General features: G+C 56.3%; 2 protein-coding genes across 10 annotated transcripts; one reads left to right on the top strand and one right to left on the bottom strand.

The window, feature by feature from the left end:
- Positions 1-1,778: 1,778 nt before the first annotated feature.
- On the bottom strand, positions 1,779-10,220 carry ZNF668 (zinc finger protein 668). 4 transcript variants are annotated; one of them, XM_059898961.1, is made up of 4 exons: positions 10,129-10,220; positions 6,437-6,502; positions 3,642-4,310; positions 1,779-3,211 (listed from the first exon to the last, which is right to left on the bottom strand). In XM_059898961.1, exons 3-4 carry the CDS (start codon positions 4,286-4,288, stop codon positions 1,999-2,001), a joined length of 1,860 nt encoding a protein of 619 aa, XP_059754944.1. In that variant the 5' UTR covers positions 4,289-4,310; positions 6,437-6,502; positions 10,129-10,220; the 3' UTR covers positions 1,779-1,998. The 4 variants fall into 4 exon arrangements, with proteins under 4 accessions (XP_059754944.1, XP_059754943.1, XP_059754946.1 ...); XM_059898960.1 differs by lacking the exon at positions 6,437-6,502; XM_059898963.1 differs by lacking the exons at positions 6,437-6,502; positions 10,129-10,220 and adding an exon at positions 9,229-9,256.
- Positions 10,221-10,281: 61 nt separating this feature from the next.
- Positions 10,282-19,698, top strand: ZNF646 (zinc finger protein 646). 6 transcript variants are annotated; one of them, XM_059898965.1, is made up of 3 exons: positions 10,282-10,709; positions 12,354-17,779; positions 19,103-19,698. In XM_059898965.1, exons 2-3 carry the CDS (start codon positions 12,436-12,438, stop codon positions 19,222-19,224), a joined length of 5,466 nt encoding a protein of 1,821 aa, XP_059754948.1. In that variant the 5' UTR covers positions 10,282-10,709; positions 12,354-12,435; the 3' UTR covers positions 19,225-19,698. The 6 variants fall into 6 exon arrangements, with proteins under 6 accessions (XP_059754948.1, XP_059754950.1, XP_059754947.1 ...); XM_059898967.1 differs by having other exon boundaries at positions 10,282-10,459; XM_059898964.1 differs by lacking the exon at positions 10,282-10,709 and adding an exon at positions 10,910-11,189.
- The last annotated feature ends 416 nt before the right edge of the window (positions 19,699-20,114 follow it).

The raw sequence follows: 20,114 nt of genomic DNA on the forward strand, positions 1-20,114 counted from the left end.
CCCTCTTGTGTCTCCCTCCCACCCTCCCTATCCCACCCCTCTAGGTGGTCACAAAGCACCGAGCTGATCTCCCTGTGCTGTGCGGCTGCTTCCCACTACTGATAAGCCTCATTTTTAAAAAAACTGTTGCATAATATATCTTAAGGCGGCCTTAGTTAGTCCTTTGCTAATGGTCATATAGGGTGTTCCCAGTTATCACAGATTTTGCGGCACCGAACAATCTTTCATCTTCAGTTTTGCCACAGAACTGGAAAAAGAAATCTGTGATGTAAATTCTTTGAGGTGTACTTGCTGAGAGTATATGCATTTAACCTTTTTTTTTTTTAATGTGTTTGCTTTTTTCCCCCCTCTTCCAGTTTTATTGAGACATGACATACAGCACTGTATGTTGAAGGCATACAGCATAATGATTACATACATCATGAAGTATTTAACTTTTGATAAACATCAAATCATCTTCCCAATTTACACTAAATGTGGCACGTTTTTGTTTTTCCATTTTTGGTCTTTGAAAAATTACTTTAAAAGTTATGTAGCCTTCCAGAGTATGGCTATAACTGTCAAGTTATTTAACAGCCTACATTTTTCCCGATTTGAATAATCATATTTATCATAAACTACATTCCCAGAAATAGTCAGGGCTGCTTTTGAACCCTCTCCCCCACTCTATTAACTAATTTATTCTTGTGTCAGTAATTTCCTGTTTTTATTCCAGTGCTTTGGTGTTTGATTATCTAGCGTGTCAGATACATCACTTCCACTGTTTTTTTGTTTTTGTTTTTTTTTGGCCAGCACAGCATGCAGGATCTTAGTTCCCTGCCCAAGGATGGAACCCTTGCCCCCTGCAGTGGAAGCACGGAGTCTTAACCACTGGACCGCCAGGGAAGTCCTGACAGCTTCACTGTTGTTTTTTTAAAAATATTTATTTATTTATGTATTTGGCTGTGCTGGGTCTTAGCTGCGGCATGCAGGATCTTCGTTGTGGCATGCGGGCTCTTAGCTGCGGCATATGGGATCTAGTTCCCTGACCAAGGATCGAACCCGGGCCCCCTGCATTGGGAGCATGGAGTCTTAACCATTGGACCACCAGGGAAGTCCCCTCCACTGTTTTTAAATATATATATTGCACAGGAATTTAGGATTTTCAAGTTTTGTTAAAAAAATTCTTTTGGATGGCAATGAACTTAAGGATTAAACTGGAGAAGCAACATCTTTTAATAATATCTTTCCACTCAGGTACATGGTATACCTCCATTTAGTTAGGTCTTATATCCTTCAGGACAGAGATACCATTTTCTTCATACAGGGTTTGCATGTTTTTTGTGAGGTTTACTCCTTTGTAGTTTATGGGTTTTGTTGTTATTGTGAATGGGACCCCAAGTATATTTTCTAATTTGTTATTGCAATTTATGGGAAATATACTAACTTTGGGCCTCAGTTTATTATCTGCAAAAAGACAGAAGTAGAGCTACTCAGTAACAGGTCAAGTAAGTGTGGGCTAAACAAAGCGAAATAGATTTGTTCATTGCAGGACTTATCGATGACTTTAATATACTTTGATCACCAAGAATCCCCAAGAAGGGTACAGGAATTTCCTGTACTTACTTGACCACGGAACCCTTTGTCACAAGACATTCTGAAACATATTTAGAGAAAACAGTGCACCCAAAGACCCTTCTAGTTTCTAATCTGTCAATCCAGGGATCTCCACGGAGCCTTATCTAATGCCCAAACTCCCATTACTTACCCCCGACCAGAACACAGAAGACAACCCAGTGTCAAAGTGAACGCTTTAATGAGTGGTGCTCAGAGGGAGCCATGTCTCTCGCAGGCTGCTGCCAGCCTCCACTGTCCCCAGCTCTTTGTCAGGAAGGTGAGCTAGCTGCCTGGGGCGGAGGAATGGATCTGGAGTCTAAGAGTGAGCTGAGGCAAAGGGAGGTTCAGGAAGCACCCTGTAGGGGCGGAGCTCCCGGGAGTGTGGCGGAGGGGGCCTGGGCCTCAGGCTGGGCCCTCTTCAGGCATTCCTAGCAAAGCCACGAGGGGCTCGAGGGGCGTGGGGGTCCCGATGGGCACAGGGTGGGTGCGTTCGTGCTTGCGCAGGTCGCTGGCACTCAAGAAGGCCTTGGGGCAGTGGGGGCAGGTGTAGGGGCGCACAGAGCTGTGGGTGCGACTGTGCTTGCGCAGCCCAGCCCGGTCTGAGAAGCTCTTGCCGCACTGGGTGCAGGGGAAGGGCCGGAGCTCTGGGTGTGAGCGCTCGTGCCGTCGCAGCAACGTCAGCGTGGAGAACGTCTCCTTGCACTCCCGGCATACAAACTGTGGTGGTTTCTCGTCCACCTCCTCACCCCCCACTTCGCCTGCCCCCCCCAAGGGACCAGGAGCCTCCCCAACCCCAGCATCTTGGCACTCCACGTGCTCCACGGTCATGCCCACCACTTGCCACTGGGTGGCCATCACACCACCCGATTCCGGGGGCAGCCCCAGCAGCCCTGCTGCAGGGTCCCCGAGCCCCGCCCCTGCTGCCGGGGCCGCTGAGCCCTCGCCTGCCACACTGACCGGCAGCGCCAGCCCCACTACCAGCTCCTGCTGCGGGGGAGGCCCTGCGGCCTCGCTACTGCGATGGGTCCGCTCGTGCTTCCTCAGGCTTGACGAGACCACGAAGGACTTTCCGCAGGCGTTGCAGTGGAAGGGGCGCTCACCCGAGTGCACCCGGCTGTGCTTAGTGAGACTGGCTCGCTCGGCGAAGGCTCGCCCGCACTCCTCGCAGCGGAAGGGCCGCTGGCCGGAGTGCACCAGCGCGTGCCGCTTGAGGTCCCAGGACGCCACGAACGTCTTGTCACACTGCAGGCACTTGAACGGCCGGTCGCCCGTGTGCACCCGCCGATGCATGGCCAGGTCGGCCGGCTGCCGGAAGTCCTTGCCGCACTTCTCGCAGTGGTAGGGCTTCACACCCTCGTGCGCCCGCTGGTGGCGCCGGAAGCTCGAGGGGTCGGAGAACATGCGGCCGCAGCGGGGGCAAAGGAAGGGCTTCTCGCCAGAGTGCGTGCGCTCATGGCTCTGGTAGGAGCTGAGCTGCGTGAAGCCCTTGCCACAGGCTGGGCAGCGGTAGGGCTTTTGCGCTGCATGGATGCGCTGGTGGCACGTGAGCGAGGACGAGCGGGAGAAGCTCTTCCCGCACTCTGAGCAGAGGAAGGGGCGCTCGCCGGTGTGGGACCTGTGGGAGTGCAGAGGGCCGGAGTGAAGGTGGCAGCCCATCGCCCGACCCCGGCCGCCTGTCTGCACTGTACGTTAGGGCCCCCTAACATCGCTGGGGCCTTGGCCCAATCCCCTAAGGGCCACAGGTCTGTACCTCAGAGTAAGAAACCTTCAGGCTGGGTGTCTAGGTGTTCTAGATCCATCTCTGCACTCAACAGACCCGGCCCCCACTCGCACCTCCTGGGCAGCAGCCCAACTTCAAGCCCCGCCCCTTTCCTAGTCCAGGAACCCAGGCCTATCAGACCCCAGTTCCACCCTCCGCCCCCATAGCTCTGCCTCACTCACTTTCCCATTGGTTCCTTCCGATCTTTGGGACTCAACGCCTTCACGCTATTGGTGCGCTCTTCCCAACCCCTTCAGCCGCCCCCCACCCAGCCCAGCGCCCTCACCGCTCGTGGTTGCGGAGGTCCTTGAGTTCCGCGTAGGCCTTGCCGCAGCGCTCGCAGCTGTAGGGCCGCAGGCCTGCGTGCGTGCGCCGGTGCTTGCGGAACACCGAGGGGTCAGCGAAGCTCTTGCCACAGTCGGCGCAGGCGTAGGGCCTCTCGCCGGTGTGACCGCGCTGGTGGATCTTGAGCTTGGAGAGCGCGCCATAGGCCTTGGGGCAGTGCGCGCAGCGGAAAGGCAACTCGCCGGCGTGCGAGGCCAGGTGCACGCGCAGGCACACGGGCTGCATGAAGCGGCGACCGCACTCAGGGCAAGGGAAGGGCTTCTCGCCCGTGTGGCTGCGCCCGTGACTGCGTAGCTCTGGTGCCGTTTTGTAGGCCTTGGGGCACAGCGGGCACGCATACGGCCGAGGCTTCGCCGCTGCACCTGACACCTTGTCCCCGCTGGCATCCTCCGCTTTGGGGTCTGTCTCTGGCTTCAGCTTTGCCTCGGCCACCTCCTCTGTACAGTCTGCAGGCCCATGTGTGGCAGCATGACGTGCTGCCCGGGGTGCATTTGGAAACGTCTTGGTACAGGACAGGCACTTATAGCGGCGGCCAGAGCGCTTGTAGCCTGGGGCTGGGGACCTCTCCTCCGAAGACTCTACCTCCATGGCCTGGATGGGCGGGGCTTCTCTGCAAGAGAGGCAAAGTTAGAAGCCACACCCCTTTCCAATTCTCCAAGGCCTGTCTCCTCACCAAAGCCCTCTGAGGCCTCAGAGGAACTCTGTCTTATCTGCATTTCCCACCCGGGATGCACATCCTTCCTCGCAAACATTCCTGTCTCTCTGCGCTCAAGTTTCCTCTCTGGTCTGTTCACTGATGAAAGGAGCTGGACCAGGTGACCTCAGAGGAACTAAGAGAGGAGGCCGGGATCATCGAAATGCCCACCTGCACTTCCCTCCCCAGCCTCTGGGCTTCTCCAAACCCTGTGGCATTCCCAGAAGGCCCAGGCTCTGTCCATCTCACCATCTTCCTTCTATAGCTCAGAATCCAAGACATGTGCAAGGCTGCAGACACGGAGGCTACCTAGATGTGGGTCTGGCCTGAAGGTCTCCAAGTGCTCAGGAAAGACAGAGGTAGGGCCAGAAGAAGGCAGAGCCAGTGGGCTAAATGTGGTGATTGGCACCATTTGTCTGGAAGGGATAGGTCCCCAGCGTATGTATTTTGTCTTTCCCCTCTGGTTGGTTAGCTTGCAGAGGCAGCAACTGTTCACACAGAATTCTGGCCTGGCACAGCTGTAAGGTACTCCACCCCGGATAGGAATCCTGGTCCACCCTCTGCTCTGGAATGGGTCTTTGGTTCTTGCTCCCATAACTCTGGTAATGGGAAGCTCAATTACTCTCAAAGCAGCTTGAGCCATTGCTAGCAGAAGTTAGAAGTCTCTGTCTCATACTCAATGTATCTGCTCTGGCCTGGCCTCCTGGGACACCCACTCTAGCTATGGCCCCTTCCTTCTCCGTTCAGAGCCCAGACAGCCTCCACCCAGCTGCTCCTGCAGATCATGGCTGGGAGGAAATAGGATTAACAGCTGCATTAGTCTTAACACCAGCTCATCCTCCCTGGAGGATGAAGGGAAGAGGATTACAGCAGATCCACTTAAGGTGCAGCAGCTGCTGGGGCAGCCAGGGTGGGGGGAAGGACAATGTTATAGAGAGGGGAGGGGAGCCAGGTGTGTCCAAAAGATGGGCTGGGAGGTAGGAGGTTTGGATTCTAGCACTCCTTTCTAGGCCTGTTTCATCATCTGTATACCTCAGGGGTTGATGTCTTCTAAGTTATGACCCAGGGAGGATGCAGGAGTCCCCGGGTGATTGGCAAGGGCTGCATCTTTAGAATCAGCACCCTTCTGCCTGGTGGCCCTGCCTCAGTCTCCCACCCCTACACACACAATCTAGTGTGCACAGGCAGCCGGAGTCTTCTCCCTAAGGTACCATGTGATGCTCTGTCCCCTGCTCAAGAATTTTTCATGGCTTCCATCACACCATGCAAGTTCCCAGGTCCTTCCTGGCTGTTATAAATCCTACCAATCCTTCCTTTGAGCCTTACTTCCCAAAGGAAGGTCTTCCTGCATCTCCCCTTTGGTTTCTGGCCTACATCCCACACAGCTCTGTTCCACCCTCAGCTTGGTTTTTTCACTTTTCGAACTAAATCCTAGGGCTGGAAGGTGAGTTAAAGGGCTTGAGGCCCAGCCTTCCCCAGGGCTTGAATTCTGCCTACGGTTTCTAGGGAATCTGCCTATCCTTGGATGAGGCCCTCACTACCTCCTTTCCAGATCATCTCTGGACAGTCTGATCAAGTTTCTCCTTAATAAAAATGACAGCCTGCGACTTCCCTGGTGGCTCAGTGGATAAGGCTCCGTGCTCCCAACGCAGGGGGCCCGGGTTCCATCCCTGGTCAAGGAACTAGATCCCACATGCACGCCGCAACTTAGAGTTCGCATGCCACAACTAAGGAGCCCGGGAGCTACAACTAAGGAGCCTGCCTGCCACAACTAAGACCTGATGCAACCAAATAAATAAATAAATAAATAAATATTTTAAAAAACAAAATGATAGCTCACATTTACCGAGCACCAGCTAAACAACAGGCAACATCCTAACCTTTTTACATGTATTAACTTACTTGCACTTCATGTCAGCACCATGAAAAAAGTTCTGTTATTACCCCCTTTCACAGATAAGGGAACTGAGGCCCAGAGAAACAATTTAGCATTGTCGTTAAGTGCAGTCTCCGAAGCCAAACTGCGTGGCTTCGAATCTTACCTTCCTCACTTCCTAGCTGTGACCTTGTGCAATTTACTTCATGCCGTAGGACCTCAGTTTTCTCATCTGAAAAAAGGGAGGTAATAACACTACTTACCTCACAGGGTTGGGCGAGGGCTGAATGAGATAAGAATAATTACTCCCCTCAATTACTGAATCTTCTCAGAGCCAGACACCTTGCTGAGTGTGCAACCTTATTTAATTCTCTCATAGCTTCCTGAGATAGGCATTATTGTCCTCATTTTACAGATGAATAAACTGAGGTTCTGAGAAGGTTAGTGATTAACCCATGGTCACATACCTAGTAACTCATGCAGCTGAAACTTGAATCCAGGTGTTTAATTCACCTTGAGTAGTTGGGCCCTCCCAGACTTATCTGCTACCTGGGCCAGCCCCACGACGACCAGAACCCTGAGCTCAGGTTATACCTTGGTCTCCTCTCATTCCTGTAGAAGTCCCTGGAGACCAGAGCCAGCACCCTTTACGTTTCTGTTTCCCTCTCAGAGGGCTGGACCCGTGGGTTCCAAGCTCTGGGCCTCAGTCTTCCCATCTGTGAGCCAGAAACCAGGTAGGTGGAGGGGTAAATCCCTCCTCCTAAGGCACTTCCCAGGGGAAATAGTAGGGGTGTGCCAGGCACAAGCTCTATAAAGAACGAAGGGTCAGGTAGGCTAGGCCCCTGTCTAAAACCCCTGCATTGGGAATTCCCTGGTGGTCCAGTGGTTAAGAATCTGCCTTCCAAAGCAGGGGACGTGGGTTTGATTCCTAGTCGAGGAAGTAAGATACCACATGCCACGGGGCAACTAAGCCCGCGTATCACAACTAGAGAAGCCTGCACGCCACAACGAAGACCCAGTGCAACCAAAAAAATAAGTAAAAAAAAAAAACACAAAAAACCCATCATCAGCTCTTCACTTCCCTGTTCACGGAGGACTCTTCCACCCACCACTCCCTAGAGTGATTCTGTGAACTCGCTGCAGGAAAATAATCATGCAGGGAGCATGGGGTAGGACTCAGAAATCTATTCTAAACATGCTTTCTGGGTCATTCCAACTAACACTCATTTAAGAACCTTAGGTTTTCAGAAGCTTCTAGGAGAGAGGCATTTTTAATACACCTCTTTTTCAGATGTGGAGATTAAGGCCCCTGTAAGGGAAAAAACTTACACATAAGGACACATAGCTAGTCAAGGAGCCCAGACTCAAACACGAGTCTTCAGGTCCCTGGGCTGGGCTCTTTCTCTACCAGTCTTCATTTACTTAAGGTTTATTAGCCAAATCATGAGACTTTCCACTGCTCCCAGGACAAAGACCAATATCTTTTCCATGGCAAGCAAGGCCCTGAACTATCTAACTCCTGCCTATCCCATCTCCCACTCCTCTCCCCTGGGCTCACTAGGCTCTACCCACACAGGCTCCCCCTTTATCTCCTCAAAGACTTAAATTCCTTCCCATCTCAGGGACTTTGCACTAGTAGTTTCCTCTGCTAGAAACATTATTTCTGAGGGTCTTTGTGTAGCTATCTCTTTGATTCCATTTGGGTCTCAGCTCCCTGTCACCTCCTTAAAGAGGCCTTTCCTGACCACCTTTCTTAATGCTATCTGCACCCCTGCTAATCACTCTCTATCCCCCTCCTGTTTAATTTCCTTCATGTTGCTCATCTGGATAACATTCCTTGCAAATTTACCATGGGCCAGGTATCATTCTAAGCATTTTATGTGTACTACTCAAGCTAAGCCTCACGACGGCCTAGGAGTTTGTTATGGATGAATGTGCGCATGCATGGAAGCAAGGGGAAGGCCATGTGGGAACTTAGACAGAAGGTGGCCACATACGATCCAAGAAAGGAGCCTTCACCAGGAACTGAATTGGCCAGCACCTTGATCTTGGACACCTCAACCTCCAGAACGGTGAGAAATAAATTTCTGTTGTGCCCCCCAGTCTGTTATGGTTTTCTGTTGTTGTTGTTATGGTAGCCCAAACAGACTAAGTTAAATAGTATTATTTTCCCCACATTTTTCAGACAAGGATACTGAGGCACACAGAAGTGAAGAAACTAGTCACAGTCACAGCCAATACTCAAAGCCAGGTGGTCTGCCTCCCAAACTTCTGCCCTCTGTCCCCTGCTTATTGCTTTGCTAGCACTTATACATTTTATGGTTCAGTTGTTAATTCTCTGTCTCCAGCTTGAGAGTCTAGGCTGGCAAAGAGCCAGGAACCTTTATTATTCTGTATCCTCTACGCATAGAACCATGCTTGGTGCCCAAAACAAACTGAACAAATCAACCTCCGAGGCGGTATTTGAACCCAGGTCTATAGCCTCTGCCTCCTCCATAGTAGGAGTTTAGAAGAATGTCGGTCAACAACTATTTAGTAACTGAATTTCTCTGCTTTTCCAAGTTCACAGGGTCCATATATCGCCCCTAGTATCCCACAGTGGATTCATTGCTCTGGTGAGGGAGGCTTGTCTTTGTCTTTGTTTACTACTGAATTTAGGGGGCGGGGGACGTCCTGCTGCATGAACAGGCTCTAAATGCCAGGGATGCAGAGATTTAATTCCCAGAGTTTAGAACCCTGCGGGCAGTGATGAGGTGAAGAGCCACTTTTTATCCTCTCTGCACCTCAGTCTCCCCACCTCTAAACAAGTAGTTACCAATAGGCCTCACAGGCCATGAGAGATCCGGTGAGACGGCAGATGGGGAACTGTGAACCATGCAGAGATAAGAACTAATCATCTCGTAGGCGTCCAATCTGGTCAGTCCACAACCTAATCCCAACCCACTTTTCCAGCCTCACCTCCAGGGGCAGTGTGCCCCTCCCGACAGCGACCTTAGCTCCAGCCACAATTCTCAAACTTCACCACCAAATACATCTCCATATGCAGTTCCCTCTGCCTCCTCCCGTGGGAAAACTCTTTTGCATCCTTCAAATACCTGCTTCCCCAGTGCCCTCAGGAATACTTAATAGACTATAGAGGTAAGAGCGCCATGGCTCTCCGGGCCTCAGTTTTCTCATCAGTAAAATGAGGTCTCTGAGGCATGTGGGAGTTTTAAGGTCGTTAGAGCCGAGAGCTGCGGAAACCTTGCGCATTCTCGCTCCCTGCAACTGTCTACGTGTCGGAACCCCCGGCAGACAGACAGACCCGCAGGGCAGGGCCCTGGGCTGCCTCTTCTCAGGAAAAGCCCTGGGAAAACGTGGCACCGGAGAACGTGGCAAGAAGGAGTGAACGAAGGATGACAGAATGAACAAATGAATGGACCGAAGGCCATACTTTGGACAAAGGCCGGCAAGATGGCGTTCTCTAGGACCGCGGGAGGGGCGGCCAGGACCTCGACTGGGGAGGGGGAACGCCGGCGCCGGGGACCGTGCTTGACGGGCCGCACGCCTGGGACAAAAGCCTGCAACATGGCGGGCTCTAGGACCCTCGTGCGCGCACGGCGCAAGGCGGGCAGCCGTGCCGCCCGAGCCCAGGCGTCTGCTGCAGCCGGTCCGCCGGGACAGCCGGCGGGTTCTAGGACCCACTGGGCCCAGAGCCCGCCCGCCCGCGCCCTCCCGGGGCCGCACTCCTCCCGCCCCTCCCGCGCCAGGCCAACCCTATCTGCCCTCTGCACCCACAGGGAAACTGAGGCCCGTTCGGATTGCGTCCGCAGTGGGACTGCCCGGGAGTCCCTGCGGCTTCCCGCCGGCATTTCCTACCTGAACAGACTGGGGCTGGCTCCGTGGCGTCAACGGCAGCTCCTCTCACCGACGGAGCCCGGGACACAGCCAGGGAGCGGCAGGCGCTAGGACCCAGCTTGTGGGGGGGGGGAGGGGGAGGGACGGGAGGCGGGGCCGGCGAGCGGAAGTGGAAGGGAGCTTTTCCCGCTAGGGAGGAAGGCGAAGTTTATCCGAGCACCCCCAGGCGAAGGTGGCGGAGAAACACCTTGCAGGGGGTCTCTGTGGGTGCTAATGACAGAGGACACCGGAATAGGTTTACGGGATGCACCGGCTATTGCTAGCCTGGGGATAGATCACCGTGAACTAGAAGGTGGGAGGACAGAAAGGCCATGCCCAAGATTTGTAGTACCTAAATCCGCTTATATTCCACAACATTTCCCTTAATAGCAAGGAGTAAATGACGCTCCCTTCATCTGTCTTTAGAAGTTTTACAAGAAGCCCCAGGAAAAGTGTCGCCAAAATACTGAGGCCAGGGCTGCAGAACCCTTTTTATCCTCTTCTGCGCTCAGCCAATATGCACCGGAAGGATTTTAGCGGCTCTTCCCGGAAGTGTGGCTAAGGTTAGTGCAGAACGACACAGCTCTTTGACCTACGTGGGCGGGGTCAGAGTCGCGCGTTAGCTGCTTCTCATCTAGCACCGGAAATGTGTCTGTGTAGAACCACTGCTTGGAGGCGGGACAGAAGCATTTTTAAGGCGGAAGTTTCGCGGGGAAGCTTTTGCGGCTAGGACACTTCCTGTTTCCTAGTAACAATAGGAAGTGTCCGCGGAGCTCGGGTAGACTGCTGGCTCGTGCCAGCTGCGCCCTCTTTCCTCTGCGTCCTTCCTTCTCCCCCTCTCTTTTCCCTCTTTCCCTCACCTCCCACCGCCCAGGAGCCCTGGCAGAGTGTGCGTGTGTGGGAGCTCGAGAGCCCCTCCACAACCACCCCTTGGGGCGCGCGGCTGCAGTTAGGGTGAGGGTCCCAGTGCGCAGGCGCACTCCCGTTCGCGGTCCCCAACGGACGCACCCGCGGCGGGAACGAGAAGGGGCCACCGGTGTGAGGTAGGGGTCCTAAGAGAAAACTGGTCGAGGAGATGAGCGAGGCAAGAGGGCCTTATTGGTGGTTGATTAGGAGAGGCGACTCTTGAGCGAAGGGGCTTTGTGAAGTGAGAATTCTGGGAGCAGGTTCAGTAAGGGGGTTTAGAGTCGGAGATAGGAGTTGTATTGGGGTCCCAAGGGAGTGAAGAGTCAGAGTCAGAGAAGGCCAAGGTGATGTAGGAGGCATGGGGGCCTGCCATGGAGAGAGCAAGGGCTTTGGAAAGAAGATTGTCCGAGTCAAACGGGCTGGCTCGTGTGTAAACTGGGATAACAGAGGCACTGCAGTGTGTTGTGAGGACTAAGTGACATAACGAATATTCTTTACTTAGCACAGTGCCTGACACACGGTAATGCTTAGGTAGCACGTGTTGCTGTTGTCATCAGTATTATGAGAGAAGGTAGAAGAAAAAATGAGAAGGGATGGAGAGGCGTAGGAAAGAAAAAAGTAGAGGGTGAAGAACCAGAAAGGAGACGAAATTTCCAAGATGGAAGATCGTTTGGAATCCGGGGAACCCAAGAGAGTCTTTCAGAAAGGTGACTTTGTGACCCTGAAAGGAATAGGGCAGGTGGGGGAACAAGCCAGCCCTTTCTCTGAAGGGGGCCTCTAACCTCACCTCTCAGGTCCTAGGCTGTCAACTGAAGAAAGAGGCTGCTTCTTCCATGCCTCTAGGCTACTCTGTTCAGCTGAGGGGTGAAGGAGGGAGGATTGGACTTACCTTATAGAAGGTTCTAGGAGAGGTACAGGTTTCCTTTTAAGATGTCGCAGAAGATAGGTTGTTTCAGATTTATAGAGAGCAGATGGTTAGGGACAGTAAGGCTTTTGGGATTTGGTCTGAAGACGGAATAATAGGTTTGTGATCAGAGGTAGGTTGCATTCCTTTAGACGTCAGTTTCCTTATCTATACCTCCAGAGATGAGTCAGGCCTAGAGGAGCTCCCATGTTTGGGGAGCTTGTATGCAGGGAAGTATTAAATGATGGTGCTTCCAGAATAGATCCAGTAGAGAGCAGGTCTCTGGGCATTGCTGCTTGGGGAACCCATGTGTGCCCTCTGGTGAACTTGTTGCTCATGGAACTAAGAGGCAAAGTTAATTCAGGCCTTCCTTCTGACCACTGCCCCCTGTTCCTAGGCCTTGGACCCTCCACCAGAGGAAGATGCTGCTGCCACCTGCCTGCTCTTCCTGAACCTTCAGGTTTCTGCCACACTGCCCCATGGAGGACACGCCCACCTCACTCAGCTGCTCTGACTGTCAGCGCCACTTTCCTAGCCTCCCAGAACTGTCACGGCACCGAGAACTGCTCCATCCATCTTCCAACCAGGACAGTGAGGAGGCTGACAGCATCCCTCGGCCCTACCGCTGTCAGCAGTGTGGGCGGGGCTATCGTCACCCAGGGAGCCTGGTCAACCACCGCCGGACCCACGAGACTGGCCTTTTCCCCTGTACCACCTGTGGCAAGGACTTCACCAATCCCATGGCCCTCAACAGCCACATGAGGACTCATGCTCCTGAAGGCCGCCGGCGGCGCAGGCCTCCGCGCCCCAAGGAAGCCACTCCATGCCTCCAGGGGGAGACAGTGTCCACTGACTCCTGGGGCCAGAGGCTTGGCCCTGGGGAAGGCTGGGAAAACCAGAAGAAACATACTGAAGAGACATCTGGCTGTGAATCTGGGCCAGACTCTAGGGCAGCTCTGGGCACTTGGGAAGATCCACCCACCAGACAAAGAGAAGGCTGGGAAAGCCAGCCAGATCCTGAGGAGGGCACAGAGCGCTGGGGGCCCACCACCAACTCTGCCGGAGACCCACCGCTCCCCACCCCGGCCAGCAGTCTCCTTAGCAATTTGGAACAGTATTTGGCTGAATCAGTAGTGAATTTCACAGCTGGCGAGGAGCCCGCCCAGTCCCCTCCTGCTGAGGATGAGCGGCGGTACAAATGCAGTCAATGTGGCAAGACCTACAAGCATGCCGGGAGCCTCACCAACCACCGCCAGAGCCACACCCTGGGCGTCTACCCTTGTGCCATCTGCTTCAAGGAGTTCTCTAACCTCATGGCTCTGAAGAATCACTCCCGACTCCATGCCCAGTATCGGCCTTACCAGTGTCCCCACTGCCCCCGCGCCTTCCGGCTCCCCCGAGAGCTGCTGGAACATCAGCAATCCCATGAGGGTGAAAGTCAGGAGCGGCTGTGGGAAGAGAAAGGGATGCCCACCACCAATGGGCACGCAGACGAGAGCAGCCGGGAACAGCTCCCTGGTACACAGATGCTGAATGGCTCTGGGGAGCTGAGCACCTCTGGGGAGCTGGAAGATAGCAGCCTGGAGGAGTACCGGCCATTCCACTGTGGGGACTGTGGCCGTACCTACCGCCATGCTGGGAGCCTCATCAACCATCGCAAGAGCCACCAGACAGGTGTCTACCCCTGCTCCATCTGTTCCAAGCAGCTGTTCAACGCAGCTGCCCTCAAAAACCACGTGCGGGCACATCACAGACCCCGGCAAGGAGCCGGAGAGGATGGGCAGCCATCAGTACTGCCAGCTCCCCTGCCGCTGGCTGAGACCACCCACAAAGAGAAGGAGGTCCCTGCCGCCACCCTGGACCACCGCCCCTATAAGTGCAATGAGTGTGGTCGGGCTTACCGGCACCGGGGGAGCCTGGTGAACCACCGCCATAGCCATCGGACAGGAGAGTACCAGTGCTCACTCTGTCCCCGCAAGTACCCCAACCTCATGGCCCTGCGCAACCACGTGCGGGTACACTGCAAGGCTGCTCGCCGCAGCACAGGCCCAGGGGCCGAGGGTCCCCTCGGCCGCCGCAAGTTGGAGCTCCCAGCTGACCCAGTGGGAGCAGAGGCAGCCCCCCATTCAGATCAGGGACCTGGGTGCAGACGTGAAGAGGGGGCCACCGATGTCCCGCCAGCAGCAGATAGGACCGCGCCACAGATATGTAGCCTGGGTGGCATGCTCTTTGAAGACCCTGAGAGTCTTGAACGTCACGGCCGGAGCCATGGGGAAGGGGAGAACGGCAGGACCGAGACCAGGGTGTCACCTCCTCGGGCGTTTGCCTGCCGAGACTGTGGAAAGAGCTATCGCCACTCAGGCAGCCTCATCAACCACCGGCAGACCCACCAGACGGGAGACTTCAGTTGCGGGGCCTGCGCCAAGCGCTTCCACACCGTGGCCGCCATGAAGAACCACATGCGCCGCCACAGTCGGCGGCGGAGCAGGCGGCACCGGAGGCGGGCTGGCAGTGCTGGCGGTGGGGGAGAAGCCGAACTCCCGTCAGGCGGGAGCTGGGCCCCAGAGCTGGTGGGAGACGGTGAGGGCCTGAGCCGTCCCCAAGACCCTTCAAGGCAAAGTCTGAGTGGAGCCGAAGGCAACATGGAAAGTGATGGGAGCTGTTTGCAGGCTGCAGCTGAAAGGGACAAATGTGGGCTTGAGAGGGATGAGGCCTGTTTCCAGGGTGATAAAGAGAGCAGCGGCACTGAGGAAGGACTGGAAAGGAAGGAGGCCTGTTTCCTTGACAACTTGGACGTCCCAGGCGATGAGGAGAGCAATGGGACTCGCTTCTGTGGTGGCCTCCCTGGGGTGGAGGAAGACCAGAAACCAGCCCCTGGCCAGCCCAGCTCCCCTTCCCACTCTGCCAGAGCCGCTGCTGGCTGGCAGGCTGAGGTCTCCCACACGTGTCCTGACTGTGGGCATTCTTTCCCCCACTCCGCTGGCCTGCTGAGCCACAGGCCCTGCCACCCACCGGGCATCTATCAGTGCTCCCTCTGCCCGAAGGAGTTTGAGTCCTTGCCTGCCCTGCGCAGCCACTTCCAGAGCCATGGGCCCGGGGAGGCAGCCTCCGCACAGCCCTTCCTCTGCTGCCTCTGCGGCATGATCTTCCCTGGGCGGGCTGGCTACAGGCGTCACCGGCGCCAGGCTCATGACTCCTATGGTACGACTGAGGGCTCAGAGGAGGAGGGGGAAGAGGAAGGAGCAGCAGGGGCAGCCTCCACCCATAGCCCCCCACTGCAGCTCTCGGAAGCAGAACTGCTGAATCAGCTGCAGCGGGAGGTGGAGGCGCTGGATGGCGCCGGGTATGGGCACATCTGTGGCTGCTGCGGTCAGACCTACGATGACCTGGGCAGCCTGGAGCGTCACCATCAAAGCCAGAGTTCCGGGAACACCAACGGCGAGGTTCCCAGCCTCATTCATCACCCGGGAGAGTCAGGTGATGCCACGGGGATGGTTGCAGATGGCACCTTTGAGGGCACGGTGACCTCTTTTTCTGGGGAGGGTGGAGACACAAAGTCTGGAGAGGGAGTAGGTGCCACGCTTGCAGACAGCCTTTGCATGCAGGGTGGGGAAAGTTCTCTGGAGACCCAGCCCCGCCCCTTCCGCTGCAACCAGTGCGGCAAGACCTATCGCCATGGGGGCAGCCTGGTGAACCACCGCAAGATCCACCAGACCGGAGACTTCATCTGCCCCGTCTGCTGCCGCTGCTACCCCAACCTGGCTGCCTATCGCAATCATCTGCGAAACCACCCGCGCTGCAAAGGCTCTGAGCCCCAGGTGGGGCCCGTTCCAGAGGCAGGAGGCAGCGGTGAGCCCCAAAACATGGCGGAGGAGGGCCTCGGGCAGGCAGAAGGGGAGAAGTTCCAGAAGGAACTTAAAGTGGAGCCCCTGGAGGAGGTGGCGAGGGTGAAGGAAGAGGCCTGGGAGGAGACCACTGTGAAGGGGGAGGAAATGGAGCCGAGGTTGGAGACTGCGGAGAAGGGCTGCCAGACTGAAGCCAGCTCCGAGCGGCCCTTCAGCTGCGAGGTGTGCGGCCGGTCCTACAAGCACGCCGGCAGCCTCATCAATCACCGGCAGAGCCACCAGACCGGCCACTTTGGCTGCCAGGCCTGCTCCAAAGGCTTCTCAAACCTCATGTCCCTCAAGAACCACCGGCGCATCCACGCGGATCCCCGGCGTTTCCGCTGCGCCGAATGTGGGAAGGCCTTCCGCCTGCGGAAGCAGCTGGCCAGCCACCAGCGGGTCCACATGGAGCGTGGTGGAGCTGGGGGCTCCCGCAAGCTGCCCCGGGAAGATCGGCCCTTTCGCTGTGGGCAGTGTGGGCGGACCTACCGCCACGCCGGCAGCCTCCTGAACCACAGGCGTAGCCACGAGACGGGCCAGTATAGCTGTCCCGCCTGCCCCAAGACCTACTCCAACCGCATGGCCCTGAAGGACCACCAGAGGCTGCACTCGGAGAGCCGGCGGCGCCGAGCTGGGCGGTCCCGGCGGGCAGCTGTGCGCTGCGCCCTCTGCGGCCGGGGCTTCCCTGGCCGGGGATCTCTGGAGCGGCACCTGCGAGAGCATGAGGAGGAGGCCAGAGGGGGTCAGGGAGGCCCAAATGGCACCGAGGGCGGTGAGGGGAACCTGGTCAATGACCAGGGACTAGAGGGCAGGTGGTGCGGTACTGAGTCGGTATCCCCGCTGGAGGCTGGAGTCATGAGGCCAGCGGAGCAGAGTCAGAGCCCCCTCAAGGCAGCAGGTTTAGAAGGCACAGAGCCAATGTCCTGGGGCACGGGGAAAGCAGATGGGTGGCAAGGAGACAGAGGACCGGTGAATCATGATGGAGATTGGGTTCCTGGGGGTCACGTACCGACCAAGCCGGAAGACGAGTCAGGGGACAGTGTCCCCAGGAGTCCTTGCCACCTTGGCAACAGCCAGCCCAATGGACCTAGTCTGATTCCCATGGATAGCTGGAACAATGGAGACAGCAGCCCTCAGCTTCAGCCGGAGAGCCACTCCTTTTCCTGCAGCCCTTGTGGCAAGACCTCCTGCCAGTCGGAAGGGCCCTTGAAACACCACAACACCCACAAGACAGACCGTCACTATTGCCTGCTCTGCTCCAAGGAGTTCTTGAATCCTGTGGCCACCAAGAGCCAGAGCCACAACCACATAGCTGCCCAGACCTTTGCCTGCCCTGACTGTGGCAAGGCCTTTCGGTCCCACCATGAACTCGCCAGCCACCTGCAGACTCATGCCAGGGGCCTCAGTCAGGTGTCGCCCCAGATGGAGGCCAGAGGTCCCAAAGCTGGGGCTGTGGAGGATGAGTTGGATCTCCCTGGTCAAGTCCGGAAGGCCCCATCAGAACCCCCCGGGGCCCCAGGAGAGAATGCCGGGAGAGCTAATGGAGGCCAAGGCGTCAGGTCTGCAGCAGCTGTGGACGAGGAGCGGCCCTTCCACTGTGCCCAGTGTGGGCGTTCCTACCGCCATGCCGGTAGCCTGCTGAACCACCAGAAGGCCCACACCACTGGACTGTATCCCTGCTCCCTCTGCCCCAAACTTCTACCCAACCTGCTGTCCCTTAAGAACCACGGCAGGACCCACACGGACCCCAAGCGCCACCGCTGCAGCGTCTGTGGCAAGGCCTTCCGGACAGCTGCCCGGCTGGAGGGCCACGGGCGGGTCCACGCACCCCGGGAGGGGCCCTTCACCTGCCCCCACTGTCCCCGCCACTTCCGCCGCCGCATCAGCTTCCTGCAGCACCAGCAGCAGCACCAGGAGGAGTGGGCAGTGGCCAGCTCTGGTACGGGGGTATGAGTGGGCTTGGGCAGAGGACTGAAGGGTCCCAGAGGAGGCGGGCACACAGTGGAGGGTAAAAACTGGCCCCAAGGGGAGCAAGGAGTGAGAGGATCACGTGGATTCCAGGAGGCGGCCAGGGCTGGGATGTAGAGAACGCTAGTTTGCGGATGCTGCCTTTTGAGTAGCTGAGATCTGAACCCCTGGGGGCTACCTTACCCCAAGGTGAATAGGTAGCCTGGTGGGTTGGGGTAGTCGGGGGTGGTAGGGAGTGGTCAGGGGCAGAGGCAGCTGCCGGGGCTCCTCTGCTGTGCCGGAGCCAGAGAGGAACGGTCTTTTTGTTTTGGGAGGGGAGGTAGCTGGGTACCACCTGGCTGCTGCATCCGGAAACTCCCCTGATCCAGCCAGTTAAGTAATGATTTCCAGAGAACAAGATGGTCTAGGTTCTGCCCTTCCCTAGAGTAGGCAAGGAGCCAGGGAAAAAGGGAGGGGGCATGGGAGGCGCCCCCAGACTGTGGCTTCCATGCTGACCTGGTCGGGGAACAGGGTCATTAGTTGGCACCCAGCTCCCTGTCCCTGTTTCCCCGAATCTTGTCTCTGCTCCCCCTCCTCTTTTCTTGGAGACTAGACCCTTGGCCCTTTCCCACCTGTATTGGCCCACGTTTCTTCTCCTTCCCTTTATTCAACCTTCTTCTTTCTCTGCTGCGCATTTCCTTTTTGGGATCCAACCAAGCCACCCTTTCCACCTGCACAGCCCCCTCCCCTCCGGCACACCTTTAATTGGAGGACTGAGTCACAGATAATTGTTTCTTTGAAGCCAGGGCCAGCTATAGCAACAACAGTTAGCAGCCCCTATTTCCCATCCTCCATCAAGGGGAATCTCCAGGGAAAGACACCTCTGCCCAGCCTTGCTGGAGGACGAGGCTGCGGAGGAATGGGAGAGCCTGTTCCCTCAGCAAGTCCCGGGCTTGCTCTCCACCTCCCCTAGGGATCCGTAGCCCTTCTCCCAGGGCCCCTTCCATTTAGTGGCCCCCAAAGTGGGTGTCCCTGAGATGGTGGGCCCCTTGACCAGAGATTGTCAGGGCAGGAAGGGTGGGTGGTGAGATTCCCCTGAGAGTGCTGATAAGATGGCTTTCAGGATAAAAGATTTCTCGTGACCCCAAGGGAATGAGTGAGGAGCTAGTGAACCAGGTCTGGGGAAATAATTGGGAGTTCTCACACAGGCCTTGGGGGCAGGGGCTGTAGGGAATGGCCTGCAGGGCTAGGGAGGGGGAGGGGTACAAGCTGTGTGGGGTTTGTGCCCTCAGTCGCCTCGTCTCTCTCTCCCCAGGAACCCCAAAGGCACCAGCGGCGGGCAGAGGGGACTTGTCATTGCCCCTTCCACCCACCCCCACGACCCCACTCCTGGACCCTTCACCCCAGTGGCCTGCAGACCTCAGCTTCTCCCTCTGAACTTCAAGTTTCCAAAGATCAGAATACGGGGTAGGGGGAGAGCAGGTTGTAGGGAAAGGCTTGATCTCCTTGTTTTGCTCAGGAGTAGTTTGGGCATCCCCAGCTCTCTTCTCCTCTCCTCCTGCAAAGAGGACCCAGATCTGGCTTCTTTCCCATGGAGGGGGTGAAATGTTCCTCCCGTCCTGTCCTTGAAGGACCTCCTTTCCCCTGCCTTTGTCACCATGCTCTTCCCTGTGACCAGCCCTGCAAGAAACCCAGTGCCAGGCTCTGCGGCCGGGCCACCCTCACCAGCCAGATTCCAACACTAGGGAGAGGCAGATTCAGAGAGAGCCATGGGTGGGAATGTTGCCTGTGGAAGGGGGGAGCCTTTTACTACAATTTGTAATTTATTTTCTAAAGTCTATTTTGTAACAATTTATTTAAGTTTAAAAATACAGGAAAATTGCTCCCCCCAAAGAAGAAAATTTCAAAGTACATGGCTGGTACTGGTTGTATCTGAGGGGATGACGAATAGGGAAAGCTGGGGATGCCTGCGTTGGACCGCAGAGCTGGACGTGGAGGGGGCACCCACAGGGGAGGTCTCCCTGTCCTGCAGAGGGGAGCGGGGGCAGCTGTCGGTCGGGGCAGGCTCCTTCCCAGAGCCCATTGCGCTGTCGGGCCTGCCCCAGTGGGGGACGGGGTCATGGGGGATGGCAGAGGGGCAGGGGCAGTGACGCAGGAATTGCCTCACTGTGACTGCAGTGTCCCAGAGCCACCTGTCAACAACCGGCTGGCTGGCCGGTCAGGGAGAGGAAGGAGGGTGGGGCTGGCCTCGTCCTCACAGCTTCCCTCCCTTCCTGCCTTAGAGGAAGAGGAAGGAGGCGCTCCTCAGCCCCCATGACAGATGAGAA

This window comes from Balaenoptera ricei, chromosome 15, assembly GCF_028023285.1.
Source record: "Balaenoptera ricei isolate mBalRic1 chromosome 15, mBalRic1.hap2, whole genome shotgun sequence".
In the NCBI taxonomy this organism is placed as follows: domain Eukaryota; kingdom Metazoa; phylum Chordata; class Mammalia; order Artiodactyla; family Balaenopteridae; genus Balaenoptera; species Balaenoptera ricei.

What these genes read in the sequence shown, in the direction of transcription:
- ZNF646 (XM_059898965.1), top strand. Translation starts at nt 12,436, where the DNA reads ATGGAGGACACGCCCACCTCACTCAGCTGCTCTGACTGTCAGCGCCAC. An exon ending in GTGGGCAGTGGCCAGCTCTG is followed by an intron (nt 17,780 to 19,102) that starts GTACGGGGGTAT and finishes CTCTCTCCCCAG; the next exon opens with GAACCCCAAAGGCACCAGCG.
- ZNF668 (XM_059898960.1), bottom strand. Translation starts at nt 4,288, where the DNA reads ATGGAGGTAGAGTCTTCGGAGGAGAGGTCCCCAGCCCCAGGCTACAAG. An exon ending in GACCTCCGCAACCACGAGCG is followed by an intron (nt 3,212 to 3,641) that starts GTGAGGGCGCTG and finishes GCACTCCCACAG; the next exon opens with GTCCCACACCGGCGAGCGCC.